General features: G+C 38.1%; 1 protein-coding gene and 1 pseudogene across 2 annotated transcripts in view; one reads left to right on the top strand and one right to left on the bottom strand.

The window, feature by feature from the left end:
- STK31 (serine/threonine kinase 31) overlaps positions 1 to 13,013 on the top strand; it is a gene marked incomplete at both ends in the record, with an annotated part of 79,643 nt that extends 66,630 nt beyond the window's left edge. Inside the window, 3 exon segments of the mRNA XM_080932615.1 lie at positions 9,191 to 9,259; positions 12,790 to 12,970; positions 12,973 to 13,013. Of these exon segments, the coding sequence (XP_080788741.1) occupies positions 9,191 to 9,259; positions 12,790 to 12,970; positions 12,973 to 13,013 (291 nt within the window).
- Positions 13,014 to 15,511: 2,498 nt separating this feature from the next.
- On the bottom strand, positions 15,512 to 16,304 carry LOC308432596 (adiponectin receptor protein 1-like; annotated as a pseudogene). The gene has a single exon. The product of its transcript is annotated as an adiponectin receptor protein 1-like (transcript).
- Positions 16,305 to 22,932: the final 6,628 nt, after the last annotated feature.

Raw genomic sequence — 22,932 nt, 5'->3', positions numbered from 1 at the left:
AGGATTGCTAGTAACCAAGGTAACTTTGTGAAAGATCAAAATTGGAAGGCTTGTAAGATTTGATTTCAAGACAAAAAAGTAATAGCTTATAAAACCAGGCTGATATCAGTGTGAAGTTAGATACATAGATGACTAGAATGGTTTAGTGCAGTAGTTCTCAACTTTCCTAATACTGAGACCTTAAATATTGTTTCTCATGTTGTGAATACTCTCAACCACAACATTACTTTGTTGCTACTTTATAAGTGTAATTTTGCTATGATTATGAATTGTAATGTATATATCTGATATGGAGTATATCAGAATGATCCACAGGTTGAGAAGCAGTGATATAGAGATTAGTAGAAATAGATCTGTCCATGTATGGCTAATTGACTTTAAAAAAATTATTTATTTATTTATTTACATCCCAAATTCTACCCCTGCTCCTGGTTCCCACCTCACAGTGTCCCTTCCCACTCTACTTTCTCCTTTACCTTTGAGAGGGTGGGCCCCTGGATATCCCCCCACTCTGCATCAAGTCTCTGCAGGATTAGGCATATCCTTTCCCACCGAGGCCAGCCCTGTTGGGGACTAGATATCATAGTCAGGCTTTAGGGAGAGCCTCTGCTCCAGTTGTTAGACACACATGGAGACTGAACTACATGTCTACTACATATATGCTGGGGTCCTTGGTCCAGCCCACATATGCTCTTTGGTTGGTGGCTCAGTCTCTGAAAACTTCCAGGGGTCCTGGTTAGTTGATACTGTTGGTCTTTCTGTGGGGTTCTTATGCATTTCAGGACCTTTGATCCTTCTAACTGTACCATAAGATTCCCTAATCTCCATCCAGTGTGTATCTGTGGGCATCTGCATCTGTTTCAGTCAGCTGCTGAGTGCAGCCTCTCAGAGGGCAGGCATGCTAGATTCCAGTCTGCAAACATAATAGAGTATCATTGGGACTGATGCTTGCCCATGGGTCAGGTTTCAAGTTGGGTCAGTTATTGGTTGGCCATTCCTTTAGGCTCTGCTCCATCTTTGTTCCTGCATTTCTTTTAGATGGGACAGATTTTGGGTCAAAAGTTTTGTGGGTGTGTTGGGACCCTTATCCCTCTACTGGGAATCCTGCCTGGCTACAGGTCACCTCCTATTTTGTCGATTTTCTAATTTCTCGGTGTAGAGGTTTTAAAAGTATGTTCTTAGTCCATGGGAGTTTTGGAGGGTTTGGTTAGTTGATAATGTTGTTCTTCCTATGAGGTTGCAACCCCTTCCAGCTCCTTCAGCCCTTTCTCTAGCACCTTCATTGGGGTCCTCATGTTCAGTCTGATGGTTAGCTGCCAGCATGCTCAGCTGTATCTGTATGACTCTGGGAGAGCCCCTGAGGAGGCATATCTATCTGGTTCCTGCCAGTAAGTACTTCTTGGCATCAGCAGTAGTGTTTGGATTTGGTGGCTGCATCTGAATGATCTTTTCTTCAATCCCCATTTCTCTATTTGACCTTGTATAACACCAACTATTGAACACATATTGAGAGACCTATTGATCTGGTTGCATCTGTAGCTGAAGATAGCACTGTCTGGCATCAATGTGAGAAGAGGCCTTTGGTCCAGGGAGGGCACATTTTCCCAATGTAGGGAATGCCAAGGCATTGGGGTGGAGAGGGTGATCAGGAGGGAGTGCACCTTTGTGAAGACAGGTGGAGGGGGAGGGGAAGTGGAGGGAGGGGGAAAGGATAACATCTCAAATGCAAATACAGTGTCTAATAAAAAAGAAAAAGTATCTTCTTAGTGCTTTCTGAATTTAATTTGTGTTATAATATCTCCCCTTTCATTTGTAATTTTATTACATTGGGTCTTCTTTTCTCTTAAGGCTAACTTGAGTAAAGCTTTGTTAATTTCATTTATCTTTTCAAAGAAACAAATCATTTCATTGATTCTTTGTAATGCTTTTTGTTGTTTGGTTTTTTTTTTGTTTGTTTGTTTCATCAGTTTTAACCCAAATTTTGTCAGTTTATTTCTGTCTACTCTATGGGTTTGATTTGTTTTTATTTTTCCAAAGCCTCAAGTACAACAATTATAAGAGATCTTATGTTTTTACATTTTGACACTTAGTTTTATAGACTTTCCTCTTAGAAATGCCTTCGTTAAGTCTCATTTTAGTATGTTATGTATTCACTTTCATTCAGAGCTAGGAATTTTTGATCTCTTTTGTTATCCAATTACTCAGCAGTATAATAACTACTGCTGCTGCTGTTAAGGAATTTTGTCATGTGCTCAAATTGATGTGTATTGTCCTTTTGTAGCCAAGGTTTTTTTTTTTTTTTTTCTAGTCTAAATGTGTCTAACCTTTTTACATTGTGACAAATTGTCATCAGTTTAGTTAATAACAACATAAACCACACACAGAATCTCATAATGATTTAAGTAAGTCTGTGATTTTGTATTAGGTCAATTCATAAATACTCTTGGCATGTGGTGTATGGACCCTGGTTTGGACACATGTGTAAGAGTACTCTTTCACCCTTAATAAACATTGTTTTTTTTTAAACACCTGTGTTTTGTCTATTGAAGGCCACAGCAATATTTGAGAATATTTTCTTTCAGTGTAATGCCCTTGAAACTCATACATGTTGTTTAATGTAGTTTTGTATGAGTATATCAACTTAATTTGTTCACATATTAAAGAATATTTGGGTAATTCTAGTTTTGGGTTATTACAAATAATGCTGCAAGAGAGACTATTTTCCACCATATCTATCATCTTCACCACTCCAGAATTCTTTAATTATGTTTATATGCTTTAAGGGATTATTTTATATTTAAATAAATACTGTTGTTTGGGGAAAAAGATGTATCTCAAATAATTTGCTTACTTTAGAAGTTGCTTTATTCTTTTTTAATGATGAGAGCTTGAACTATCATCTCCTAGAAAAAGTTATTATAAAAGATGAAATATATCATGTGGATAGTCAATGCTTGGAAGAAAATAATTTTGATTGAGGTCAAGTATCAATTTAATGAAAATACTATGTTTTGTATTCATAACAAGAGACTTCATTTGCAGTGGATGCTCTGTTTAATACATCCTTGAAAAGTTTGATTTTATTATCTGTTCTTTAGAGTAACCCTGTAGACTGGTTACTTATTTAAAGGGTTTTGTTGTTAATGTTGGCAGTTTCAAACGTATATATACCGAGTTTTAGTCACAATCCCCCCCCATTACCTTATTATCTCCTGGCTTCTTCACTGAATTCTTTCTTTTTCCAAGTAAGCCTCCTTCCTAATAAATAAATAAATAAATAAGCAAATAAATAAAATAATAATAATAATAATAATAATGCTTATAATAGCTTTGTGTATAGGTTTTGTTATAAAGAATGTCTTTTTTTTTAACAGTCCATATTGGAGTGAGATTGATGTGTCAGATTGCAATTGTGTGAATAATTTTTTTTAAACGACTTTATTTTGCAAAACAAAGATAAATGTACAGATTTTAAACATTTTTTGCTTAAAATTATACATTTTTGTCAGTACTGTTTTTTCAGACATTAAAATAAATTTTACATAAAACCATGTGAATATGTTTTTTAGTCAGTACTTGATTTTTTTCAAGGGCGTGACAGTATGCATTGAAAACGTACTAGTTGCAATAAGCGTAAAGTACATGCAAAACAAAACGCAACATGGAAATAGTCAAAGTCTTCTTGTTTTGTGAATATATGTATATTTTTTGTTTTCTTTATTTCTTGGACTTCATACAGTCTGTGAGTTGTTTCTGGGGGAGTGCAAGCCTCTGGGGTTAGCATCCCACTATCAGTGACTGCATATTATGTCTGTTCTTTTGTGACTGGGTTATCTCACTCAGGATGATCTTCTCTAGATGCAGCCATTTTCTTAAGAATTTGGTTAAGTCATTGTTTCTGGTGGCTGAGTAGTATTCCATTGTGTATATGTACCACAATTTTTGTATCCATTCGTCTTCTGAAGGACATCTGGGTTCCTTCCAGCTTCTGGGTATTATAAATAGAGCCGCTATGAACATTGTGGTGCATATATCTTTGTTGTGTATTAAAGTGTCTCTGGGGTATATGCCCAGAAGTGGAATAGCTGGGTCTTCAGGTAGTACTATATCCAATTTTCTGAGGTATCGCCAGACAGATTTCCAGAGTGGTTGTATTAGCTTGCAACCCCACCAACAGTGGAGAAGTGTTCCTCTTTCTCCGCAGCCTCGCCAGCATCTGCTGTCATCTGAGTTTTGGATCTTGGCCAATCTGACTGGTGTGAGGTGGACTCTTAGGGTTGTTTTGATTTGCATTTCCCTGATGGCTAAGGATGTCGAACACTTCCTCAGATGTTTTTTGGCCATTCGGTGTTCCTCAACTGAAAATGATTTGTTTAGCTCTGTACCCCATTTTTTTAATAGGTTTTATTCTCTGCCAAACTTTGCAGACTGACTATCATTTTTTACTCTAGTCATGAAAATGAGTTCCCTTGTCTACACTATTGCTACCACCTGGTATTGTCATTTCTATTTAACCATATACAGGGATGTGTAGAAATATGCTGTCATGATTTTAGCTTTTATTTTCATAATGGATAATTATGTTGAAACATTTTGTTTTAGATATACCTGATGAAGTCTCTTCATACTCTTTGCCTGTTTTTGGTTGGCTTGTGGTCTAATACTTTTTTTTTTTTTTAAAGTATTTAAAGTATCTTCTAGAGGTATAGAAGTATCTTTTATTCACCGGATTGACTTGTTGCTGAGGCTTACTATTCCTATGAACTCACTTTGGCTTCTAGTTTCCATACAATCTTATCTATACCTACAATGTTTTCAGCCTCTGACACTTGCTGCTGAATAAATTCACTCTTTCTAGCTCTTTCTAAACTCTGGCTGGTTCAGCTCAGCCCTTCTGGTTCAAATGCTTCTCTAAGTCTATGGTTCTCTCTTGGCCTCTAACTTTTGCTATGCTTGGCCTCAAACTAAGTTAGCTTCTTCTCTTATTGCAACCTGTCTCTGTAAAACTCGACTAGTAAAACTGCTTCTTCTCTCTCTCTGCTCCGCTTCTCAAGTCGCTTCCTTTTCCTCTCTCTTCCACCTGAGTGTTGGCATATCCTCTTCTGTCAAATCTTTCATTTGTTACTTTGTCTGCCATTTAACTAGATAACACTTTGAAAGGTGGATGCTTCCTTCTAAAAACTAATTTTACCTTTATTGTTTAGTATTAAAGGTGTGTGCTAAAGTGTCTATATTCTAATCAGAGGGATTAAAGGTATGTGCTAAGGGTGAGCCACACCACAACTAGAAACAGATTTTTCCACTAAACAACAGGATCTCAGGGTCACAGTGTGATCAAATATCTGGCAGCATTTCCCCTTTTTTGTCTAGGTAAAAAGTAAAACTTTTAACTCTTAACTGTTTGCAAGGGACTAGGAGATGTGGTCTTGTTGGAGGAGGTGTGTCACTGGGGGCAGGCTTTGAGGTTTCAAAAGACTTAACTATTCCCAGTGTCTTTTTCCTTTATCTTTTGTTTATATTTGGAGATCTGAGTGCACAGCTACTACTTTAGTGCCACACCTGCCTGTCTTCTGTGCTCACTACCATGATTAACATATTCTGAAACCATTGAACCATGGACTTCAAATTAATGAGTTGCCTTGGTCATAGAGCCTCACCTCAGCAATAGAAAAATAGTGAATATAATTTCCAAGGAAGGATAACTGAAGTTGACTTCTCTGCATATACAAATGCATGTGCATGCACACACACACGCACGCATGCTTGTGTACCTATATTTCTCCTCACCAAAATAGTAGTAAATATGGGATATGGATTTTCATATAGGAAAAGAACAATTGTTGATTAATGGTTGTTAGGGATGGGTGATAATATAGATAGGAGTCAGAAAACCTTTTTGAATGTAGATATTCGGTATATTTAGCTTTCTCTTCCTGTGATAAAACACCATGACAAGAAGAAACTTGGGGTGGAAAAAGTTTATTTTGTTTCACTTCCATATCAGAATTCATCATCATAAGTCAAGGTAAGGACCTAGAGGCAGAAACTAAAGCAGAAGCCATGGAGGAATACTGCTTACTGGCTTGCTCCTTATGGCTTACTCAGTCTCTTTCCTTAGGCCCACCTGTACTGTTGTTATCATTCTATGTGGTCTGGATCCTCCCACATCAATTGTTAATCAAGAAAATGCTCAACAGATTTGCTTATAGGCCAATTTTTTAAAAGGTATTTTCTCAATAGAGAATCCCTCTTTCAAAATGAGTCTATTTTGTATTAAGTTGACATAGAACTAACCAGAAGAAATAGTTTCTTAAAGTTGATATTTTATATTTTAGGAACAGAAGGTGTTAGAATGAAAGAAAACTCACTGAATTTATTTTTTTGGTATTTAAGGTTTTTTTTTTTTAAAGATTTATTTATTTTATTTATATGACTGCACTGTAGCTGTCAGACCCACCAGAAGAGAGTGTTGGATCCCATTACAGATGGTTGTGAGCCACCATGTGTTGTTGGGAATTGAATTCAGGACCTCTGGAAGAACTGCTGAGCCATCTCTCCAGCCCAGTATTTAAGTTTTGAGACTAAGTAACTACAACATAATACAATTACTAAGTTTCAGAACATTTTCTTTTTCTTTCTTTCTTTTTTTAAAAATAGAATTATTTACTGTATTTTAAGTGAGTGTTTTGCCTGCTTGAATGTATGTATTTAATGTGTATGTGGTCCTGAAGAAGTCAGAAGACAGCATTAGATTTCCTGGAACTGTAGTTATTTATGGTGTAAACCACCATGTGGATCCTGAGAATAGAACCCAGGTTTCTTGTAAGAACAGTAAGTGCATATAACTACGGAACCAACTCTCTAGCTCCTATAATATTTTCTTAAAGTATCCATTCCTCTGTTGAAGGACAGTTAGGTTCTTTCCAGCTTTTGGCTATTATAAATAAGACTGCTATGAACATGGTGGAACATGTGTCCTTGTTATATGTTGAAGAATCTTTTGGGTATATTCCTAGGAGTGTTGTAGCTAGATCCCCAGGTAGTACTATGTCCAGTTTTCTGAGGAACCGCCAGACTGATTTCCAGAGTGGTTGTACCAGCTTGCAATCCCACTAACAATGGAGGAGTGTTCCTCTTTCTCCACATCCTTGCCAGCATCTGCAGTCACTTGAGTTTTTGATCTTAGCCATTCTGACTGGTGTGAGGTGGAATCTCAGGGTTGTTTTGATTTGCATTTCCCTGATGACTAAGGATGTTGAACATTTTGTTGGGTGCATCACAGCCTTTCAGTATTCTTCAGCTGAAAATTTGTTGTCTAGATCTGTCCCCCATTTTTTAATAGAGTTATTTGATTCTCTGGAGTCTAAGTTCTTGAGTTCTTTGTATATATTGGATACTAGCCCTCTATCAGATGTAGGATTGTTAAAGATCTTTTCCTAATCTGTGTGTATGTGTTCTAAGTTCTTCCCCACTTTCTGTTCTATTAGTTTCAGTGTATCAGGTTTTATGTGGAGGTCTTTGATCCACTTGGACTTGAGCTCTGTACAAGGTGATAAGAATGGATCCATTTGCCTTCTTCTACATGCTGACCTCCAGTGAACTAGCACCATTTGTTGAAAATGCTGTCTTTTTCCCACTGGATGGCTTTAGCTCCTTTGTCAAAGATCAGGTGATCATAGATGTGTGGGTTCATTTCTGGATCTTCAGTTATATTTTATTGATTTACCTGCCTGTCTTGGTACCAATAACATACAGTTTTTAAAATCACTATTGCTCTGTAATACAGCTTGAGATTAGGGATCATGACATTTACACAATGGAGTACCACTCAACTATTAAAAACAATGACTTCATGAAATTCTTAGGCAGATGGATGGAACTAGAAAATATCTTCTTAAGTGAGGTAACCCAATCACAAAAGAACACTCATGGTATGCACTTACTGATAAGTGGTTATTAGCCCAAAAGCTCAGAATATCCAAGATGCAATCCAGACTACATGAAGCACAAGAAATTGGAAGACCAAAGAGTGGATGTTTCAGTCCTTCTTAGAAGGGGGAATAAAATATTCACAGGAGGAAATACGGAGACAAAGTGTAGAGCAGAGACTGAACGAAATGCCATCCAGAGACAGCCCCACCTAGGGAATCCATCCCATATAGAGTCACCAAACCCAGACACTATTGTGAGTGCCAAGAAGTGCATGCTGACAGGAGCCTGATATAGCTGTCTCCTGAGAAGCTCTGCCAGAGCCTGACAAATACAGAGTTAGATGCTCTTAACCAACTATTAGACTGAAAACAGGACCCCAATGTAGAAGCTAGAAAAAATACTGAAGGAGTTGAAGGGGTTTTCAACTGATATTGTTGAAGAACAACAATATCAGAGCTTCCAGAGACTAAATCACCAACTAAAGAGTACACATGGGGGACGCATGGCTCCAGCCACATATGTAGCAGAAAATGGCCTTATCAGGCAGGCATCAAGGAGAGGCCCTTGGCCCTGTAAAGACTCAATGCCCAAGTGTAGGGTGGGGAGGCGAGAGGAAGTGGGTGGATGGTGGGGGAGCACTCTCATGGAGGCAGGTAGAGTGGGAAGGAATAGGGGGATTCCAGAGGGGAAACCGGGAAAAGGGATAACATTTGAAATATAAGTAAAGAAAATATTCAATAAAAAAAGCAAGGGAGTATGCACTGCTTATTTATGGTATGCCTATCAACTATCTCTGTAGGTGCTTCAGAAGCAGTTTGGTTATTTGTGCAAGTAGCTTTTACTAAGCTGTTATCCTGCATGAGAAATATGCTTTTCTGTGCTTTTCTGCATTTACTAGAATCTAGAGGTATCCAGACATTGTGGTATGATGTTGTAATTTCCAAACTCTTGGGTTTCAATCCTGGTTTTTCTAACATACTTACAGCCAGTAGGCTATGGGTTGATTATTTATGAAAATGATTGAGATGAGACTCTCTAGGATTAGTATTTAATACTAATTAAACTTCCCTAATGTTGTGACACTTTAATACCTTATGTTGTGGTGACCCCAACTATAAAATTATCTCATTGCTACTTCATTACTATAATTTTGCTACTGTTATGAATCATTATAAACATCTGATATGTGGCCCCTGTATGTTGAGAACCAGTGATTTAGATACCTTTGAAGCCTATTCACTTTTGTGTTCTTTTTCAGCTTTCTGTTCAGAATCAAGAATTTGAGACAAATGAAGAAGGAATTCCAAAAGTAGACCAGTTTCATTTGGTAGGTTTCCTTTGGCTATTTACTTTTTTGGAATATGTAAAAATAAAAATTTACAAGTCTTTGAAAATGTCCTCTAATTTTTATAAAAATTCAAACTTGCATTAGAAATGGAGAAGCATAGAAGGAAATAGATATACCCTACTTGTACTGCTGCCAGGTAACTAGCCAATTGTCTATATAATAAAGAAATATAGTATTTACTATATGTTCCAAGGTTATTTTGTTTTGAAATGAATGTCTTATTTTTGTAAGTATCTAAAATGTAGATCTTGTCTTTGAAATTCATGTATGTTGTTGATGTAGCTTTGTCATCCATATATGTATGTCTTCAAACAACTTATTTTGAACATTTTTTGGTATCAGGAACTGAACTAGGTACTAGGGTTTTAGGTTATTAGGGTACTAGGTACAGGGAAACATTGGAAGTGAAATTAATAATGTAATATTCCCTAGATTCTTTTTCTTGACTATAATTTGTGTGTGTGTGTGTGTGTGTGTGTGTGTGTGTGTGTATGTGAATGTGTGTGTGCACGTGCACGCGAGTGCGCACCTTTCTACTTTACTTTTTGCTCTCTTGCATTGTAGAATAGAATGGGAAAAGTCATCAGCAGCCATTCCACAGCTTGAATGTTGTCTTGAAATTTCTCCTGCCAAATACATCAACGTATCATTTCTTTATTTGGGTTCTCCTCACACTCAGGATCTCAGGGTACAGGGAAGAAAGCACAAATTTTGATCTTTTTCTTTTCTCTAGAATATCACATGGATTACATCTAGGCCCAGTTAACATTAAGAATCCTGTTTCCCTCTGAAACCTTAAGGAGTAGACTGCCATTATCTGATGTCCTTTTGACATTCTTGCCTTCTTAACTCCCACTAGAAGCACAGTGCTCTGCTTGCAACACTCCAGGGGATTTTAACACCAACTTTTGAACTCCTCCACAGCCCTCCTGTACAGTTCCAAAGACCCAAGAACTACAGGCTCAGGTCATTGACCCCTACTCTCAATATGGAATTTCTCTGTTGGTTACTTTTTTCATTTCTGTGGTCAAATTCATGCCAAGAAGCAGTTTAAGGAAGGAAAGCTTCATGAGGCTTTTTCCCCCCCTGTTGGAGTCTGTTTTTTAAATTTTAAATCATGGTTCATTCATGGATTGACATTTTAATTTTCTTAGAATTGTAATGCATCTTAAAGTTTAGTGATATACAGAATGCCTTTCTGTAAAGTGTTAAATAAAATTAAAAACAGTATAAAGATAACCAACTTTACAGTTTATCCACCTCAAGTGTTAATTTAGTAGTTTGTAGTTTAGTTGTATGTGTCCAACCAGCACCATAAACTCACTGCATTGTATCTGCCATCTTTCAGTAACTGCATTTCTTTACTTTAGTGCTAATTACCAACTAATGTGTTTTCTATTTCTGTACAACTTCTGTTGTGGGCATTCATGTGAATGGAATCATAACAGGTAGATTATGCTTTGCTTTCACTTAGCATGATTCAAGCTTCATATAAATTCTAGTATTAGTATTTTATCCCTTTAATGGCTAAATAATTTTCCAGTGATAGATTTACTACAATGTATTGATACCCATTTATGGGCATTTTGGTTATATATGCCTTTGGTTATTATGGAGAATGACACAAACATTTATATACAGACATTTGAGCAGACATATCTCATTTCTTTTGGGTATATACCTAGCAGTAGAGTTAATGGGCCATGTGGCAGCAGTTTATTTAGTACTTTGAAGACTCACTAGGTTCCTAGAAGTTATCTTAAATTAGTTGTAGCGTATGTGAGAGCTCCAGTTTCTCTGCATTAACATTGGTTATAAGACTTTGATTCTAGCCAACATAATGGGAGTGCTATCTCACTCATAGGCTTCATTTAAATTTGTGGTGTCTTTCTCGGAGAAATGCCTGTGTGGACTCTATTTTTTTTTTTTTTACAGTTTAAAAATTGTGTTGCCCTTTGATTTTTGAATTTTAATGGTTGCTTCTGTGTTCTAGAAACAAATAACATATTGGGCATGTGGTTTGCAAATAGTTAACCTCATTCTGTGGGCAGTATTCATTTTCTTGATAGTGTCACTTGAAGCAAAAGTATAATTTTCAATGAACTTTGTTCATTGTTGCTTGTACTTAAGGCATTATTTTCAAGAGTTCTTTACTAAATCTAAAGTTGGAAAGATTTATCTCTATATTTTCTTCTTATAGTTGTATAATTTAAGGTTTTATATCTAGATTCTTTGTCTATTTTGAAGTCACTAGAAGGTTATGTCATTCTTGTCAAAATCAGTAAATGATAGCTGTATGGGTTTTTTTCTAGACTCTGAATTTTCTTCTGTCTTATAGATGTTCCTCTATTATTATGATAGGATTATGGCCTTACAAACATATTTTAAGTTTAAAATGCACATTACCTATAGAATTTATAGCTTAGCACACAGTGCACTTCAGACCATTGCTTGGGTATCTTGGTGATCACATGCTGATTTAGTGTGCAGATCACTGAGGATGCCCAGCATCAGTGAGAGTATTATATTACATATTTCTGACATGGGAAAGATAAAATTTAAAATCTGAAGTATAGTCCTAGTAAAATGTTTTTGGTTTTATATCATTGTAAAGTAAAAATATAAGACTAAGCATCAGCAGAAGTCAAGGACAGTCTGTGTCTGTTACTCTGACAGTATTGTGTTATCCTGATAGCACTGCTAATAGACATTTGAAATTGGGATATGTGAATTGTTACATGTTGTTCTTTTTAAATGGTCACAATTATTATTCTGATCTATAAATTTCAGAGGTAGCTTGTCCACACCTACAAAGAAGTCAGTTACAGATGGTTGTGAGCCACCATTTGGTTGCTGGAAATTGAACTCAGGACCTCTGGAGGAGCAGTCAGTGCTCTTAACTACTGAGCCATCTCTCCAGCCCCCCTGTTTAATTATTCTTAGCTATTAGTTCTAATAACTTTTAATGGGCTTCTTAATGATTTAACATACCTCTATATCACCTGCAAATAGTGATGGTTTATATCTTCCTCTTTCAATTTTTTGTTTCATTTTTGTTTATCTTCCCTGCCTAAGTTGTTGGAGTCCAATGGAGTACAGTGTTGGGTAGTGGAAGTGTGAAATTTTCATGTGAAACTCTGACCATTATCCCATAAAAGGGGAGAATTTTGTTCATATTTCACTCATTTTATTATAGCTATGATTCTCTTTGCTTTTGCATTTCTCCTGGTAAGTAAATTTTGTTTTCTTATTACTAGAGATGCCCCTTTCCAGTGAAATGTAGATAAACGCGGAAAGAATCTAAAAATAGAAAACTGATGTTAGCCTATGTTAGTAATGAAAAGGGTTTGTTGTTTTTAAATCGGATTTTCTGTCATTACAGATTTGTTTCTTTTGCCATTAGTTTTGGTTTTGATTATTATTATTTTTTTACTATTTATATATTTGAGAGGGTTTCTCTGTATAGCCTGGGCTCTGATTCTCTATTAAATGTTTCTTTTTCCTTGCAGGATGATAGTGTCAAGTCTCTCCTCTGTAGCTTGATATATTTTAGAAGTTCAGTGACTGCTGAGCAAGTTTTGAATGCTGAATGTTTCTCGCTTCCAAAGAGGAAAACAATCCTAAACCCAGAAAAAGAGATTGAATATACTCAGCATAACATGGAAGACCAGTCAAGGATGGAGAGTTTGGATGGTATAAAGAAAAAACAAGAAATGGTGAAGCCAACCCTTGACTAACGAATTAGTCCTTTATTGTTGTTGTATATGTCCCCTTTAAAAACTTTGTTCTGTATGCCTAGTAGACAAAAACGTGTGTAAATGTTCTGGAACTAGTTAGATTGCATCTTTGGATTTGGGTTGTAAAAAATAAAAGACATGTTTTGGTTTTATCTGAAAATCATTCATATTCTTTGCAGTTTTGCCTAACTTGGCATCAATATGGAAGGAGTTTCTGTTTAGACTTACTGGAATTAAGTCATTATAGTGCTAGTGGGAGTTCTCTATTGGTGTATGCTAGTTGGTTGTGGTAAAGACTGATGTTTTTAATAGCAAAGGAGAATTAACATCTGTTTTGTATTCAGTTCTAGCCACATAAAAATAAGACATTTTCCTTGTACTTACAGGGCAAACAGTTTGAGAAATTTTCAATGTTTAAAGAGATCTGTCTATGAATTCATGAGTGCAGTGGTCCCATTATTTCCAGAAGACAACTGTTTTAGACTTGGTCTTCCTTGACATCTAACTTTTACAGCCATTGGTACCCCTGCTTTTGTAATGATCTCTGAGCCTTGAAGGGAGAGAGTGTAATACATATGTTCCATTTATGACCCAACATTCCACAGACACTACTGTCTATAGTTTCCTGGCTTCTAACAGACATCCAAGTTAATCCCACAAACTAAAGATTTGATGGTAAGATCCATATAAGAATTAGAGTGTACAACATTTATCTTTGTATATTTGGTTACTTTACACAATATAATGTTTTCAAGTTCTATCAACTTACCTGCAAATTGCACAATTTCATGTTACTTTACATGAGTATAAGTACTAAGTTTTCATTATCCATCAGTTGACAGAGATCTGAACAGCAATGCACTTTTGTAAAAGATAATTTACTTCTGCAGTAGGTGTAGGGTCCTTTGGGTGTGTGCTGGCTGGATCATACAGTAGACCCAGCTCTATTATTACTGTTATACTGATTTGCATAGTGGTGCATGACATTTCCCCTTACCTCAAATTCTTGTCAGTACCTGTTATTATTTGTTAATCTTGATCATTCTGACTGAGATAAAATGAAGTCTCAAAATGTAATTTTAATTTGCATTTCTCTCATGGGTAAAATGGCTAACACTTTAAAAATAATTCTTAGCCATTTATGTCTTTTTAAAAGAAATCTCTTTTCATTCCTATAGCTAATTTTAAATTGTGTCCTTAGTGTTTAGTTTTTTGAGTTATCTTTATATTCTTTGTACTAACCCTATGTCAGATGTATAGCTGGCAGTGATTTTTCTTATTCTGTGGGAGGCCTTTAAAGCTGATTAAAAATTTTTTTAATAGTACAAAAGCTTTTTAATGTCATGAAGTTCCACTTGCTGAATATTGTCCCTATTTCCTGGGTATCACCAGGGTCTTGTTCAGAAAATCCACACTTGCACTATATGCCCATTGTCAGTATTTATGTATTCATCATGATTAACAACTGGCTTATAATTTGCATTTAAGTTGTGGGGATTTTATTTGGTTTTAGTATCACAGTACTGACTTTGTAAAAAGAGTTTGAAGTTTTCCTCCCTTTTATTTTGAAATCTAGAATTCTGTGCTGAGTCCTATTTTGGGAGATTTTGAATTGCTTTTATTTTGTTTGTTATGAATATGTTTCAGTTATTTTCTTCATCTTGGTTTAACTTCAGTAGCTTACATTCATCTAGAAATCCATTTCTCTAAGAGTTTCCAATTTAAGGGACTATAATTTTTGACAAAACAAATATAAGCAAAAACTATCATATCAAAGTTGGACACAACAACCTAACAGTAGAAGGGTCCCAAAAGCAAGAATCTGAGATCCACTCCTTCTCACAGTTAGGAGGCCCATAAAAATACCATGTACCATGCTAATAGCTACACAGAGAGGACCTGGTGTGTCTCCTGTGGGCCCTGTGCTTGCTGCTTCAATCTTGGTGAGCTCATATCCACCTTACTTAGATATTCAGAGGGCCTTGTTCTTCTCATGCTCTTCATCCCCTCAGACTCCTTTTAAAAATTATTTAATGTTTATGAGTACACTGTAAGTGTCTTCAGACACACCAGAAGAGGGCATCAGATCCCATTACAGATGGTTGTGAGCCACTATCCCAGTGGTTGCTGGGAAATGAACTCAGGACCTCGCTGGAAGAGCAGTCAGTGCTCTTAACTGCAGAGCCATTTCTCCATTCTCCCTTCTCTAAGACTCTCTTCTTCATGAGATTCAAAGAGTTTTTCTTTCCTTTTCTTTTTTAAAGATCATTAAAAAAAAAAAAAAAAAAAAAAAAAAACCTGCACAGAATCAAGCCAGTCAAAATTGCAGCACTGACTGGAGAGAAGTTCACCAAGTCCCATCCCATAGGAACTAGTGACAGTTGATGGATCCTGGGAAAGTGGGCCCCTTTTCTTTGAGGGGTGTGGCCACTGGGAGGCTGTCCATGCTTCAGTGATGACTCCATACCTTGTGTACCTGGGCTGCACTGATTGGCTAATGGGCTGCTCTTGACTGCCGGTGCTTGGGAGTGGCCAACCAGCCCCACTGTGCCACAGTGATGGCAGAGATGCCCAGGACACAGATGATGGAGAGGTAGATGAGCCGTGGCTGTGGGGAGCAGAAGAAGGAGTAATAGAGCCAGGGAATAAAGCTCCCTATAATCAGTAGAGCAATCCCTGAATAGTCCAGTTTGGAAAAAGTCTGAGAGACCTTCTCTGACTGACAATAGACAGTGTGGAAGAGCCAGGAGAAGCTGAGGCAGAGCATTGCATCCAGGAAGAACATCCTAAAGACCACTTTCTCCTGTAGGGGAGCCATGAAGTACATATTTGGTCTGAGTATGGTTAAGATTTCCAGAAAGAGAAATAGCACAAAACCAAGCAGATAAGTCAGATGTTGCCAGTTTCTGTGTGGACTCAGAAGATTCTCTTAAAGCAAGCCCGAGAGGAGGGCATAGGTGGTCTGTGGCCATGTAGCAGGTAGCCATTGTCTTTCAACCAGTCAGGAAGCACAAAGTATGGCACCCTCCAACGTCCTTCCCAGACCTTATATATGAACTCGTCCATCTTCTCCATGGCATGGTGGGCTTGCAGAGGAAGGGTCATAACCCGCAACTCCTCTTCCTGAGGCACGGGGCATGCTTGTTCTTCAGCCTTGGCTGGGCTGGTGGCTTCCCACTTGCCCTTCTCCAGGCAGGGGTCCCAGCTCAGTCAGCTCCACCATGTCTGCTTCTCTTGCTAGAAGTCCCATTGCCCTGTGCCATGGCAGATCCTTTGTGGGAAGACATCTGGCTGATACTTCAGTGCCTTGCAGCTTCAGCTTGAGGAAAGGTTGGGGTCTTTCAGCCCCAGAGGGCAAAGATCTTCCTGTGATGGTGGACAGGCCTAGCTGGTTACCTCTGCTGGGGGCCATGGGCCTGGGTGCTACATCCTGCTGCGGCTCTGGAGGCGGCTTGAGGCTGGCAAGCTCCTCAGCACCCTGCCTGCACTGGAAGGGCCACTTGACCACCAATTCAATGAGTTCTGAGGGGAGAGATTTGATGGAGATTGCCAATTTATTCTCTTTACATAATGTCTTTCTGTGGCTCTCTGTATCTGTTCCCATCTGCTGCTGGATGAAGCTTCTCTGATGATTACCGGATAAGGCACTGATATGAGTACAGCAGAATATAATTAGGATTTATTTTATTAATTAAAAATAAAGATTAGTAGTGTTTGGTTTTATCTTAAGTCTTTGAACTAGTTATCAGTTCTTGGTCACCCAAGCAGTGTTGGGTATTTCTCACGGAGTGGACCTTATGTCAAATCAGACACTGGTTGGCTACTCCCCAAAGTTCTGTGAACTATTACCTTAGCATATCTTGCAGGTAGGGAAGATTGTAGGTCAAAGGCTTTGTGGCTGGAGTGGTGTTTATGTTTCTCTTTTGGTAGCCTGCAGACTACCTTTCCATGTTAAAGACTCTAGAACATGGGATAAAGGCTCTATGTAGGGCTCTACTCAACCTCCGTGTTAGGTGAGTTGTGTGGTTGTTGTCTTTAGCATTGGGGACTTGCTGTCAATTTTCAGCATTTTGTCTTAGGAACAGCCTGGCTTGTTTGGGGATCTCTATGGGACCTCCTTGGCCAACAACTCAATTGAATGTAACCTTGTCCTACCACTGGAAGCCTTGCCTGGCTATAAGAAATGGTCAGTTAAGACTCAGTATCGCCATTTGCACCCAGAGCTAAGGGTGTCACACAGCACTCTGGACCCAAATTCTGCCCAGAGAGAGATTGTCTCCTAGGAGTGCTCTCACTCCTAAGATCACAGACCCACAGGAAGGACAAGCTCCAGTCAGAGACAGTAAGACCAACTTGCACCAGAGATAACCAGATGGCTAGAGGCAAGGGGGAAGAACCTAAGCAACAGAAACCAGGACTACTTGACATCACCAGAACCCAGTTCTACCACCACAGCAAGTCCTGGATACCCCAACACACCGGAAAAGCAATATTTAGACTTAAAATCACATCTCATGATGATGACAAAGGATGTTAAGAAGGACATAAATAACTCCCTTAAAGAAATATAGGATAACACAGGCAAATAGGTAGAAGCCCTAAAAATATAAACATAAAAGTCTCTTGAAGAATTACAGGAAAACATAATCAAACAGGTGAAGGAATTGAACAAAACCACCCAAGATAAAAAAAAATGGAAATAGAAACAATACAGAAATCACAAAGGGAGACAATCCTGGAGATAGAAAACCCAGGAAAGAGATTAGGAGTTATAGACACAAGCATCACCAACAGAATACATGAGATACAAGAGAGAATCTCAGGTGCAGAAGGACACAGTCTTCTGAGCCCTGACTGCAAGATGTGGCTCTCTGCTCTGCTGCTGGCCCTGCTGCTGCTGCTGGTCCTCCACAGGGTTTATGTGGGTTTTTCCCCTGGAAGTTCCCCAAGCCCCTTCTCTGAGGATATCCAGTGGTCATCTGAACTCCTGGTGACTGACAAGGAAGCTAGAAAGTTCTCAAACAAGATAACCTGGAGGGACTATGGGTTTCAGGACTGTTTTAGGGCCTTCTGCTTATGCTGTCTCCCCAATTAGTAAAATGCTGGGAAAAGTTACTTGCACACAGAGGAAAACTATACCCAACAAAAAGTAAGCAATTAATCTTCTTTCAACAACCCCCAAGAAAGATACCCATATCCACATTAAACCAGATACACTGAAACTATTAGATGAGAAAGTAGGGAAAACCTTAGAACACATAGGCACAGGAGAAAATTTCCTGAACAAAACACCAATGGCTCAAGCTCTAAGGTCAAAGATTAACAAATGGGACTTAATGAGATTGCAAAGTTTCTGTAAGGCTTAGAACATTGTCAAGAAAACAAAACGGCAGCCAAAAGAATGGGAAAAGATCTTTACCAACTCCACATCAGATAGAGGCCTAATATCCAAGGTATACAAAGAACTCAAAAAGTTAAGACACCAGAGAATCAAATAACCCTATTAAAAAATGGGGTACAGAGCTAAACAAAACGTTCTCAATTGAGAAATATGGAATGGCTGAGAAACATCTAAGGAAGTGCTCTACATCCTTAGCCATCAGGGAAATGCAAATCAAAACAACCCTGAGATTCCACCTCACACCAGTCAGATTGGCCAAGATCCAAAACTCAGATGACAACAGATGCTGGGGAGGTTGCGGAGAAAGAGGAACACTTCTCCACTGTTGGTGGGGTTGTAAACGGATACAACCACTCTGGAAATCAGTCTGGCGATTCCTCAGAAAATTGGACATAGTACTACCTGAAGATCCAGCTATTCCACTTCTGGGCATATATCCCAGAGACACTCCAATATACAACAAAGATACATGCACCACAATGTTCATAGCAGCTCTTTTTATAATAGCCAGAAGCTGGAAAGAACCCAGATGTCCTTCAGTAGATGAATGGATACAAAAATTGTGGTACATTTACACAATGGAGTACTACTCAGCCATCAGAAACAATGACTTAACCAAATTCTTAAGAAAATGGTTGCATCTAGAGAATATCATCCTGAGTGAGATAACCCAGTCACAAAAGAACAGACATAATATACAGTCACTGATAGTGGGATGCTAGCCCCAGAGGCTTGCACTGCCCCAGAAACAACTCACAGACTGTGTGAAGTTCAAGAAAAAAAGAAAACAAAACCAAACAAACAAACAAACAAACAAACAAAAAAACGTCATGCTCAATCCTTACACACCAAGAAAACGTTGACTAATTCTGGGTTACATTCTGTTTTACATGTACCTTTTGCTCATTGTAACTAGTAAGACCTTAATGCAGAGTATCAAACCTTAAAAAAAGAAAAAAAGGTTTCCACCCAGCGTCTCTGGAGCGCAGAACAGAGCTCCGCCCATCAGCCACCCGGACCAGCAGCTCCTAAAGCTTTAAAGACTGGTGAGTAGGAGATCTGGGCAGCCAGGGAGCAGAGAGATCTCTGCGGAGTGCGCACGGAAAGCACACCCCCCACCCCCGCCCTGCCTGATCCAGGGACCAGGACCACAACTTTGGAACTTCTGTTTTCACCCGGCGACTCTGGGGCGCAGAACAGGGCTCGGCCCATCTGCCACCTGGACCAGTGGAGATCCAGAGACACAGACCAGATACAAGGGAAAGGTGAGAACATATCACTGACAACAAGATGGCAAGAGGAAAGCGAAAGAGTATATTCCAAGGAAACCAAGACAATCTGGCAACACCAGAACCCAGCTCTCCCATAACAGCAAACATTGGAATGCCAAACACTCCAGAAAAAGAAGATGCAGACCTGAAATCATACCTCAAGATGCTGATAGAGATACTTAAACAAGAGCGGGAGGAAAAGCAAAAAAAAATCAGAAGCTCTTAAAGAGGAAACAAGAAAAACACTCAAAGAACTCAAAGAACTAGAGGAAAACAGAACCAAAGAGATGAAGGAATGGAAGAGGGAATTTAAAACGGAAATTGACACAATAAAAAAAACACTAAAAGAGATAACCCTAGAGGTAGAACACCTAAAAAAGAAATCAGGAGTCACAGAAGCAAACATTTTCAATAGACTACAAGAGATGGAAGAGAGAATCTCGGGGGCAGAAGACAACATTGTAAACATAGACAAAACAGCCAGAGAAGATGCAAAAAACAAAAAGCTCCTAATCCAAAATATCCAGGAAATCCAGGACACAATGAGAAGACCGAACCTAAGGATAATAGGAATAGAAGAGGGAGAAGAGTATCAAATAAGAGGCACAGTAAATATATTCAACAAAATCGTAGAAGAAAACTTCCCTACCCTTAAGAATGAGATGACCACGAGCATAAAAGAAGCCTTCAGAACTCCAAATAAGTTGGACCAGAAAAGAAATTCCTCCAGACACATAATAGTCAAAACACCAAGTGCCCAAAGCAAAGAAAGAATACTAAAATCAGTAAGGGAAAAAGTCAGGTAACATATAAAAGCAGACCAATCAGAATCACACCCGATTTCTCAACAGAGACTATGAAAGCTAGAAGAGCCTGGACAGACATCATGCACACCCTAAGAAAGCACAAGTGCCAGCCCAAGCTGCTATACCCAGCAAAACTATCAATCACCATAGATGGAGAGATGAAGATATTTCAAGACAAATCTAAATTTACACAATATCTGACCACAAACCCAGCACTACAACGAATTATAGGTGGAAAACCCAATACAATGAGGGAAAATACATCCTAGTAAAAACAAGAAAACTCCTAAACAAGAAAACCAAAATAAGAAAAAGACACAGACACAACTCAACCCACAAAAGCAATAATAGCAGGAAACAGAAACAACTATTCCTTGATATATATTAACATAAATAGACTCAACTCCCCAATAAAGAGACATAGGCTATCAGACTGGATACATAAACAAAATCCAGCATTTTGCTGCATACAGGAAACTCATCTCAGAGACAAAGACAGACACTATCTCAGAGTAAAAGTGGGGAAAAAACTTCCAAGCAAACAGCCCCGAGAAGCAAGCTGGAGTGGCTATTCTAATATCGAATAAAGTAAATTTCCAACCAAAAGTTATCAAAAAAGATAAGGAAGGACACTTTTTACTCATTACCGGGGAAATCTGTCAGGAGGAACTCTCAATTCTTAACATATATGCTCCAAATAAAAAAGCACCCACATTCATAAAAGAAACCCTACTAAAGCTCAAAAAAATACATTTCACCCTACACAATAATAGTGGGAGACTTTAATACCCCACTCTCTCCAATGGACAGATCATGGAAACAGAAACTGAACAAGGACTCTGTAAAACTAGCAGAGACTTTGAACCAACTGGAATTAATAGATATCTATAGAACATATCATCCTAAAGTAAAAGAATACACCTTCTTCTCATCACCCCATGATTTCTCGAAAATTGACCACATAATTGGACACAGAACAAGCCTCAATTGATATAAGAAGATTGAAATACTCCCATGCATCCTCTCAGATCACCATGGTCTACGGCTGGTCTTTAACAACAACAAAGACAACAAAAAGCCCACATACACATGGAAACTAAACAACGCTCTGTTAAAGGATAGCAGAGTTAAAGAAGAAATAAAGAAAGAAATTAAGGATTTTCTAGAATTCAATGAAAATGAAAACACAACATACCCAAACCTATTGGATGCAATGAAAGCAGTACTGAGAGGAAAAATCATAGCCCTAAGTGCTTCCAAAAAGAAACTGGAGAGAGCATACATCAGCAACTTGACAGCACAGCTGAAAGCTCTAGAACAAAAGGAAGCAGATACACCCAAGAAGAGTAGACGGCAAGAAATAATCAAAATTAGGGCAGAAAGAGACCAAATAGAAACAAAAAGAACCATTGGAAAAAAATCAACAAAACCAAGAGCTGGTTCTTTGAGAAAATCAACAAGATTGATAAACCCCTAGCCAGACTAACTAGAGGGCAAAGAGAGTATACAAATTAACAAAATCAGAAAGGAACGTGGAAACATAACAAATGAAAGTGAGGAAATTCAAGAAATCATCAGATCCTACTACAAAAACTTATACTCCACAAAACTGGAAAATCTGGAGGAAATAGATGAATTCCTAGACAGATACAAGATCCTAAAGTTAAACCAGGACCAAGTAAACCATCTAAATAATCCCATAACACCTAAAGAAATAGAAGAAGTCATCAAAACCTCCCAACCAAAAAAAGCCCAGGTTCAGACAGGTTCAATGCGGAATTTTATCAGACATTTATTGGGGATATAACACCAATACTCTCCAAACTATTCCACAAGATAGAATCAGATGGAATACTACCTAACTCATTTTTTAAGGCTACAATAACCCTCGTACCTAAACCACACAAAGACCCTACAAGGAAAGAGAACTTCAGACCAATCTCACTTACGAACATTGATGCAAAAATACTCAACAAAATTTTTGCAAACCGAATCCAAGAACACATCAAAACGATCATTCATCATGACCAAGTAGGCTTCATCCCTGGGATGCAGGGATGGTTTAATATAAGGAAGTCCATCAATGTAATCCACCATATAAACAATCTCAAAGAACAAAATCACATGATCATCTCACTAGATGCTGAGAAAGCATTTGTCAAAATTCAACACCCATTCATGTTAAAATTCCTGGAAAGAACAGGAATCCAAGGTCCATACCTAAACATAATAAAAGCAATATACAGCAAACCAACAGCCAACATCAAACTTAACGGTGGGAAATTGAAGCAATCCCACTAAAATCAGGGACTCAACAAGGCTGCCCACTCTCCTCCTACCTATTCAACATAGTACTGGAAGTCCTGGCTGGAACAATTAGACAGCAAATGGAGATCAAGGGGATACAAATCGGAAAGGAAGAGATAAAAACATCACT

The sequence above is a fragment of the Micromys minutus genome (genome assembly GCF_963924665.1).
Source record: "Micromys minutus genome assembly, chromosome: 18".
NCBI classification, from domain to species: Eukaryota; Metazoa; Chordata; class Mammalia; order Rodentia; family Muridae; genus Micromys; species Micromys minutus.
This window is presented reverse-complemented; position numbering and strand designations above follow the sequence as displayed.